Source organism: Ipomoea triloba, chromosome 13 (genome assembly GCF_003576645.1).
Source record: "Ipomoea triloba cultivar NCNSP0323 chromosome 13, ASM357664v1".
Lineage (NCBI taxonomy): Eukaryota > Viridiplantae > Streptophyta > Magnoliopsida > Solanales > Convolvulaceae > Ipomoea > Ipomoea triloba.
The window spans coordinates 18532659-18542513 of NC_044928.1; the positions used below are offsets into that span (position 1 = coordinate 18532659).

General features: G+C 32.1%; 1 protein-coding gene across 1 annotated transcript; it reads right to left on the bottom strand.

The window, feature by feature from the left end:
* Nucleotides 1-1461: 1461 nt before the first annotated feature.
* On the bottom strand, nt 1462-5195 carry LOC116001660. Its single transcript, XM_031241560.1, has 7 exons — nt 4479-5195; nt 3432-4018; nt 3199-3329; nt 3025-3099; nt 2525-2585; nt 2288-2324; nt 1462-1798 (listed from the first exon to the last, which is right to left on the bottom strand). The coding sequence occupies exons 2-7, from the start codon at nt 3457-3459 to the stop codon at nt 1789-1791; spliced, it is 342 nt and encodes a 113-aa protein (XP_031097420.1). The 5' UTR covers nt 3460-4018; nt 4479-5195; the 3' UTR covers nt 1462-1788.
* Between the last annotated feature and the right edge of the window lie 4660 nt (nt 5196-9855).

Genomic DNA, 9855 nt, shown 5'->3' on the forward strand with positions numbered 1-9855 from the left:
GATTATTGAGATCTTTGCCTTTTTTCTTAGCTATTGAGTGCAGTGCAATATATGATTACTCAGATTGATATTTATAGCCTTGTGTTTGTTTCACTTTTTTGAATCAAAACCTTATTCTCAACACATCTATCATTGGAATAAATGTTTAATATATTTAATACTTCAAGCATTAAATATAATACTTTATAGCATAAATATAATACTTCAAAACACAAATATAATAAGTAATACTTTAAACATTAAATATAATACTTTAGAACACAAATCTAATATTTCATAGTACAAATATATAATTAATACTTTCAACCTCATATATAATACTTTATAGTATGAATGTAATACTTCATAGCATAAATCTAATACATAGTCTGTAGATAGATATATTTGACACTTTAAGCATTAAATATAATGCTTTATAGTATAAATGTAATACTTCATAATACAAATATATAATCAATACTTTAAACATTAAATATAGAACTTTATAGCATAAATTTCATACTTAATAGCACAAATTTAATTAATGCACAATTTACAGTAGATATATATTTAAGACTTAAAGTATTGAATATATCTACCTTAAACTGTGTATTAAATTTGTGCTATGAAGTATTATATTTAGGCTATAAAGTATTGTGTTTAAGGTTTAAAGTATTAAATATATCTACATATAAACTGTTTATTAGATTTATATATGCTATGAAGTATTATATTTAGGCTATAAAGTATTGTGTTTAAAACTTAAAGTATAAATATATATACCTTAAATTTTGTATTAGATTTGTACTATGAAGTATTATATTTAGGCTATAAAGTATTGTGTTTAAGGCTTAAAGTATTAAATATATCTATCTTAAACTGTGTATAGATTTATGCTATGAAGTATTATATTTAGGCTATAAAGTATTGTGTTTAAGGCTTAAAGTATTAAATATATCTATCTTAAATTGTGTATTAATTTTGTGCTATGAAGTATTATATATATTTAGGCTATGGAGTATTGTGTTTAAGACTTAAAGTATTAAATATATCTACCTTAAATTGTGTCATTGCTGGAAATCGCGGGATTTCCGACCACCAAAAGGTGGTCGGAAACACCCTAAAAGTGGTCGAAAACATCTTTTCCGACCACTTTTTCGACCAAAACGGGTATACGGAAATTCATGCGTCGGAAATTCCGACCACTTTGAATGGTGGTCGTAAATTCCGACCACAATTTGTAAGTGGTCGGAATGAAACGACCACCACCAAATTGGATGGTCTAGATCTGACCTCCGTGTGGTCGGAAGGTGGTCGGAAATTCCGGACCACCACATGGTGGTCTTTTCATTCCGACCACTTACAAATTGTGGTCGGAAATCACAACATGTAAAAAAATTATTAAATTAAAAATATGTACATTTCAATTTTATGCATTTTATCTGCCATGCAATAATAATTTTAAAACAAATAATACTTTAATAACAATGTAAAGTCACCAAAAAATAATAATTTAATTGCATTTACTCATTATTATCTAAATTCACATGTCCAAAAGTAATAACTACTTTACACTTCAAAAAGTAATAGCTTCTTCACATTTCAAAATGTAATAACCACTCAAAATTGAACTATTGAGATTACACATTCAAGTTAAGATTATATAGCCCAACATCACTACTTTGATTGCTATCGGCAATAGAAGCAACAGATTGTACCAACTCCGGATGTGCACTATATATACCTTGTAACAACTTCATAATCTTCTTACTTTGCTCTAGAATCTCCTTGTTAGTTTGCTCTAATTGTTCAATTCTTTCTGTAAAAATTAAAAACAAAAAGAAACAAATTATAATTAGTAAATATAAGTAAGAATTCTTGTTCCAATTGCATTGGAAGGTTCAAACCTAAAACAAGAATAGGAAACTCATAATTCAAAACTACATTGAACAGGCATAAAATCAAGACTAATTAATTAAGACAAGAATGACAAACTCATAATTCAAATTAGAATTCAGAATTCCAGAACTAATTAATTAAGACTCCTTTTTTTCAAAAATACAAGTACCAAAGTAATATACTGAAAGCAAAACAAGCATAATATATGAGGCAAATCATACTAGTACAAGAATTATCAACTGTCAGCATAAGTAGGAAGGAGGGTAGAAGCATTATAACATTTTGAATGAAACTAAATCATTTTGTTGATGTGATAAACAACACATAGTCATACACAGCTAATACCATTCAACGGCAAAATATATTGAAATTTATGAATTTTAAAGTAAAAAATAATTAAGTTACACACCTTGGCAGAAGCTCAGATAGTGGGAATTGGGAAACACCTACAAAAACTGAAGAAAGCAAATTAAAATGGTCATGTTTCATTGAAAATTTAAATTATTAGCCAGACTTGGGTGTTTTATAAACATCATTATAAAATACAAAGCAAAGGATACTAAAGTTACAATTACAATGTGAACAGCATATGACAAATAGCTCCCCAGATTCAATTCTAAAACAAGAGGATTTAGCTCGTAAGTACCTTGGTTTGCTCCCCTCTTATTGTATACACACAGTTCATTTAGTATCTCCTTCAGAAATTGATGTGTGCCAATTAAAAACCAATTAGCCAGTGTTATTTCTTGATACAGTCAAACAACACTAAAAGGATACATAATCTCTCTTTGTCCAACCCACCAACCATCCCTTCCCCCTAGGTTGTGTCTTGTGGACACAGACAAAATGCATATTTCTCCACCATATTCAAACATTCTTTGGTTACACAGGTTCATAGATAGCAATAGTAAGCATTATATGTATAAAAAGACTCATAGGAAACCATATTAAACACTATTTTGAGACAATTTTTTAATGATGATTCCAGAATTGAAAATTACTACAGGGTTTACTCGCGAAGTCATGAAACAACACAAGTTGGAAATCAAAGTAAACATAGTATTTTCCAGATGTGTTAAGTGGTCCAACCCCAACTGCAAAAATTTAACAATATTCAGGTAACATCTAGAATGAAATTCTAAGTACCTTAGAACTGGATGCAATCATTCCAAACATTCCGGGCATGGGCCTCATGTTTACTCCACAATCATTAGCAATGACCTAGTTGAAACCAAATCAAATGCAGAAAAGACTATGAGACAGTTGCTGAAGCCACAAATGTAAGAGAAAATTACTGAAATAGGACATGATCTACTCTACCTGAATTTGCCTGTTCTTGACCATTGATTTGTTCGTTCTTTCACGACACAGTTTTCTGTACTCTTCCATATTCGAATTGTCTGGCTTCATGTCAAATTTAAACTCAACTTTTCCTTCCCTGGCAACCTTTGCTGCAAATGAGCACAACACAACATTCAACTAGTTATGATTACAAGCTTAAAATAAAAACCATCCATACCTAGATAAAGAAACTAATGAACCACACTCCTCACCTTGACTTGACTCTGAGAATATACACATTGGGACTAGGGGTGTAAACGAGCCGAGCCGAGCTCGAACTTGGGGTAGCTCGAGCTCGAGCTCGATTAAATCAGGGCAGCTCGAGCTCGGCTCGCCATATTTTCGAGCGGCTCGAGCTCAGCTCGATTGGCTCGAGTGTTCGAACTCGAGCTCGAGCTCGAGCCGAAGATCGACTCGACATAGCTCAAATTGAGCTCGAGTTCGAGTTCAGTTGCTCGAATTTTAAGCTCGAATTTTAAGCTCGAGTTCGAGCTAGAATTTAACCCTTTAACTTCATTCTTCAATATCTAATAAAAATTAATGTACCCATACATAAATAATAAAACTTAAAAAAATCACAAGTCCAAACTTCAAAAGTTCAAAGCACTCAATACAAGTTAACATCACATCAACTACAAGTCTATAACAACACTACAACAGTGGTCCTCCCCAGAATACAAGGATTCTCCAAGACAACTCCAATTCGGTGTGAAATTCAACAATTCTATTCTGCACAAGTAGTCTCAGACGTTTGAGACCTAAAATTGGGTATTCCTGTGGGGATGGTGGAAGACGGTTGCTGCTCCATCACAAAAACAAAATGACATATCATAGTTAATTTAAATGACAATAAACTACAAAAAGGAATCAATAGTCATGACTACAAAGCCTCAAAAGGGACACTACTTCCAACTTAATTACGATTGCAGTAAAGGGTTTAACCATGGATTTAAAAATTTAAATTAAAAATAACTCCTTATTCCCATCTGAATCTAATTTTCATCTTTCCATTTGACAAAGTTACGGGTTGCATGGATATTAAATACAAAATTCAGATGCCAATAATACTATAGTTACCGTGCATCTATAAGTTATTATTTGAGCCATAAACTATTTTTTTTTTGCGCCTAGCATTTTTTGTAGGTTTCCGGTAAAATGTATGTCATGTTGCCGGTACAGAAGCTGACGTGGACTCATTTGTTAATGAGTTGGCTTTAATTAAATGAGATGGAATCCTGAGGTGGACATCACCCTTTTACCTCATCTCTGCCTCTCGTCTCTCTCAACATTAGCAAGACAGCAACAGGAAACTCCGGCAGCTGGATGTGAAGCAGGGGACGGCGGCGGAGCTTGGTGGTGAGGCAACTGCTTCGGCGTGGCCGAACCGTGCTTCCGGCGTGCTCTTCTTCTAGCGGCGGTGGTAGCTTGGTCTCCCGTCTCTCATCTTCTCGACCGGCGAAACAGAGCTGCGGGACGGCGATGGCGTGAAGCAGGCGAGACTTCACCTTCTCCGACGCAGCAAGAACCTTCGACGGCGTCACACAGCATCAACTCCTCTCCGGCATCCTCTGTTCTCGCAGGTGTGAAGGCAACTATGTTGCCGAAAAATGCGAATTTGGCGAGGATGTCCAGATTTCGCTTAGAGACTGCAATTGGAGATCAGAGGAATGATTTGCTGCTGGATTGCGCCCGTTTTCCAGAAATCACACCTCAATTTTGCGAGATTGCGGAGCCGATTACGCCTCAATTTTGCGATACCATCCGACCAAATTGCGATCAATTTTCTGATAACGCTAGGCTAGATTGCGTTCGATCTAGAATTAATATTCAGGATCGGTCAATTGGATTGGATGAGAATCATCCAATAGTGAGGTTTTCGGCAATTGATTGGGGGCAAATGGTGGAATCGGATGCTCTGGTATGGTTTTAGTTACCTAATCTCCCCTTTCATTTGTTTGATTTTGAAGTAATTTCACGTATATGCTCACCAATGGCAGTAGAAGCTTCTCATGGTGAAGGTGGAAGATGATAAAGCTAATTAAGTTTATTAAGGTTTAATTAATGGTAATTAGTAGTTAATAAACCACATCATTAACAAATAAGTCCACATCAGCTTTTTTACCGGCAACATGTCATACATTTTACTGGAAATCTACAAAAAATGCTAGGCGCAAAAAAAAAAATTAGTTTATGGCTCAAATAATCACTTATTGAAGATCATGGTGCGGGATGACAAAACGTGAATGGTTCATGGTGCGCGATGAAACTTTAGCCTACAAAAAATAATACAAAGTACAATACACGATTGGGGTGAAAATTTGGCACAATTCTTTTTTCTTTTTTTTTTTTGGTAGCATAATAATAATAATAATAATAATAATAATAATAATAATAATAATCGAACCGCAGACCAAGCTCGACGCTCGGTAGTGGGCTGACAAGGCTCCGAACAAATCAATGGTCAAGACAATTGGTCATTTTACATGCAACTAAATAATTATGATGACTATTATTATAAATTATAAATTATATTAAAATTTACATAATAATAATAATGATAATAATAATATCTTTATTGGTCATTTTACATGCAACCAGTTAACTGTAAATAACTAATACAATCAGCTAGTCAAATCAGCTAACATAATAAGTTAGAATAAAGGTTTTAAGGAGTTGAAGTTATAAAATGATTTTATGTTTTTGTATATAATGTAGTAAATACGGGATGTCTAATTATTCTTATGTACCGAGATTAGTTCCTTTTACGGATTTGCTTGTTGATAACACATACGGGACTAGCTAACACAAGTGAGCTTGTTCACGATCTCATATCAAACGAGCTTACACATGTTCATACTATGTTCGTTTATTAACCGAATATTTACCGAATACGAACACAAGTAGTTTGTCGAAAGTTCTGTTCACAAATACTGCTACTTCTACATAAAAGACAACATTGTTGCAAAAAATAGTTGTCTTTGTGCATTTTTCTCGTAATGTACTATTAATTGATTGTTTCGAAACATCTTGGATCCTAAATTGCCCAAAGGTATGTTAAATTGGTTATTTATATTGAACATCACAACATGTTAATGTACCACCAGTAAACTTTATTTGTCGTGGTCAACTGAAGAAATGCAAATTAAAATTGAAACGAACAAAAAGTACGAGTGAAATAATTAATGATAAAAAGATAAATCATGTGGTATTCATACAATTAAACAACAACAATAATAGAAAAAAATAAAATTCCTACCACCTTGAATTGGTGGTCGGTATTTCCTACCACTCTTGAAGGTGGTCGGAAATACCGACTACAAGGTGGTCGTTAATTAAGACTAGTTTAAAAATTTTAAAATGGTTGAAAAACTTTCCGACAACATGTACTTTGTGGTCTGAATTTCCGACCACTATGTAAATGTGGTCGGAATTTCCGACCACCATAATCCTTTGACGGAAAACTGAAAAAATGCCATCTTTTCCGACCATTTTTCTAGGTGGTCGGAACAGTGGTCGGAAAATTGAAGAATTCCAGCAGTGTGTATTAGATTTGTGCTATGAAGTATTATATTTAGGCTATAAAGTATTGTGCTTAAGGTTTAAAGTATTAAATATATCTACATATAAACATATTATTAGATTTATGCTATAAAGTATTGCATTTAGGCTATAAAGTATTGTGTTTAACACTTAAAGTATTAATATATATACCTTAAATTGTGTATTAGATTTGTGCTATGAAGTATTATATTTAGGCTATAAAGTATTGTGTTTAAGATTTCAAGTATTAAATACATCTATTTTAAATTGTGTATTAGATTTGTGCTATAAAGTTTTATATTTAGGTTATAAAGTATTGTGCTTAAGTCGTAAATTATTAAATGTATCTACTATAAACTGCGTATTAGATTTGTGCTATAAAGTATTGTATTTAGGCTATAAAGTATTGTGTTTAAGGCGTAAAGTATTAAATATATCTACATATAAACTGTGTATTTGATTTATGCTATGAGGTATTACATTTAAGTTATAAAGTATGGTATTTAAGTCTTAAAGTATTGATTATATATTTAGAGCAGCAGATTGTTTAGAAACCACATCCTTGTTGATTCTTGATACACAAATAATCGTCGGATTTTTATATGACAAGCTATGCATCAGAGATAAATAACACATAGTGATAATGCTTTTTCATCATCAACACCACCACCTTCTTTACAGCTAAAGGGTGGTGGCTACTCTTCCCTATTCCTCTTCTTCCTCCAGTATAATTTAGATGAGGATGAGATAAGAGTAGAAGATTATGGTGTTAAGAAAATAAAAGATGATGAGATAGGAGTGAAAGAAGGTCGGAGGAATTAGAGGCAGAAGATGTGGTCGGAGGAAGTGGAGCGGGAGGATGAGGTCGGAGAAGCTGAAGGTCGATAAATCTGGATCGGAAGAAGAAAGCGCAGGTGATAGAAACAGAGAGAAGCATGAATGATCCTGAGATTGAGGATGACTTGTGGTTGACCCATATAAAAAAGATCCGACCCGTCTCACAAATCTAAGATCCGTGAGACGGTCTCACACAAGTGTGACCCTTAAAAAAATATGATAACTGCCATCTTATAATATTGAACAATAATATTGAAGAATTTTATATGTACTAAGGATTATGAAAGACACATCCAAGACTATTGAAAATTGAAATTGCATAGCTTAAATAAGGGTGTGTTTGGAAAGTAGGAAAATGATTTCTGTGTTTGGTTGCATCCTGGAAAACTGTCCTTTTGTGTTTGGTTCATTTTCCGGAAAATGAGTAGAATATAATTATATAATTTTTTATTGTATTTTAAATACAAAAAGATATAAAATAATAATATTTATATAAAAGAGAAAAGAAAAAAAAAACAAAAAAAAAAAACAACGACGTCTCACGTCACTCTAGTTTCTGCCGGAAACCAGAGCAGATCTGCTCTGGCCGAGAAACCAGTTCGCCGGAACGAAGAGAGGGACGACCCATTGGCCGTCCCTAGCACGGGAGCGAATCGGAGCAATTTTCAGATTCCGGAAAACGACTTCCGAACTTTTTGTCTGGAAGTTGTTTTTTGGAAAAAAGCCTTCATTTTCCTTGGTCAACGGAAAATGATTTCCATTGACCACATCTTTCAGGGGTTACCAAACACCAAAAGCCCGAAAAATGATTTCCGGAAATCATTTTCCGGGTTACCAAACACACCCTAAGTGTAAATTTATTTAATGTTTTTTCTTTTGTACCTAAAAGGATTTTAAAAAAAAAAAAGAAAAAAAGAAGAAGAAGTTCATGTCTTTACCTTTTTACGTAAAAAGAAATTAAAAATTTAAAAAAAAAAAGCATATATTGCCTAACAATTTTTTTTCTTATTGGTAAAAAGAAGAAGGAGAAGAAGTCTATAACAGGAAACAAAATTTTAGCATTAGTGAAAATAAAATTCTAATTGGAAGTATTAAACTAATTAAAATACATACCAAATCAATCCATTAGAGATTCGTTGATGATATTAATTAATAAATAAAGTTTAATATATAGGTAAAAATTTTGTGTGTATGTGTGTATGTGTGTGTGTGTGTGTATATATATATATATATACTCCCTCTGTCCCATTTTACCTGTCATATTTACTATTCATTTGTCAAACCAACTTTTTCTTCATTGCTTATTTCCTTTAGTAATTTTTTATTATTTTTAAATTTAATTTTTTTGTGTTTAATAGTACTTTTAATGTAGTTTCTAAATATATAAATTTTATATATTAATGCTAAACTTAATATTATGAAAAATTAGATTAAAAATAAATCCAATATTCAAGTCTCGTTCAACGAATCAGACAACCAAAATGGGACGTGTATATATATATAGGGAAAATGGCATCTTTAGTCCCTAAGTTATAGGGGTAGTGTAGACTCAGTCCCTAAGTTATGGCTGTATGCGAGTTTAGTCCCTCAGTTATTCACAAAGTGGCGAGTTTAGTCCCTGAACATTAAATTTGACGAAAAAAATAAAAAATATTCAAAATTTGAAGGGTAAAATAGGAAATTCACATTTTATTATTCTTCTTATATCAAAACCACTTTTACAACATTATTTTTTCACTTTTTAGCCTAATTATTTTCAATATTTTTCATTTTTAAAAACATTTTAATAACTTTCAAATGACTTGTTAGGAACCTTATAACACACTTAAAATTTAGCACAAATAAAGAAATGCATGATCATTGTATTTAGGTGTATGAAACACACTGTCCTAACAAGTTTTTATTTTTTTTACTAAGCAACAAATGTAATAAAATTAAAACTTTTGAGATAGGATAGTGTGTAAAAAAATCTCAAAAGTTTTAATTTTATTACATTTGTTGCTTAGTAAAAAAATAAAAACTTGTTAGGATAGTGTGTTTCATACACCTAAATACAATGATAATGCATTTATTTATTTGTGCTAAGTTTTAAGTGTGTTATACGAGAGTCAGGTTCCTAACAAGTCATTTGAAAGTTATTAAAATGCTTTTAAAAATGAAAAATAATAAAAATAATTAGGCTAAGAAGTGAAAAAATAATGTTGTAAAAGTGATTTTGATATAAGAAGAATAATAAAATGTGAATTTCCTATTTTACCC

Excerpts from the sequence above, each read along its gene's own strand:
- LOC116001660 (XM_031241560.1), bottom strand. The coding sequence starts at position 3,459 with ATGTGTATATTCTCAGAGTCAAGTCAAG. Across the intron at positions 3,330-3,431 it reads ATTCTCAGAGTCAAGTCAAG|CAAAGGTTGCCAGGGAAGGA; the intron begins GTGAGGAGTGTG and ends GCTCATTTGCAG. Across the intron at positions 2,586-3,024 it reads TGATTGCATCCAGTTCTAAG|CAATTTCTGAAGGAGATACT; the intron begins GTACTTAGAATT and ends ATTGGCACACAT.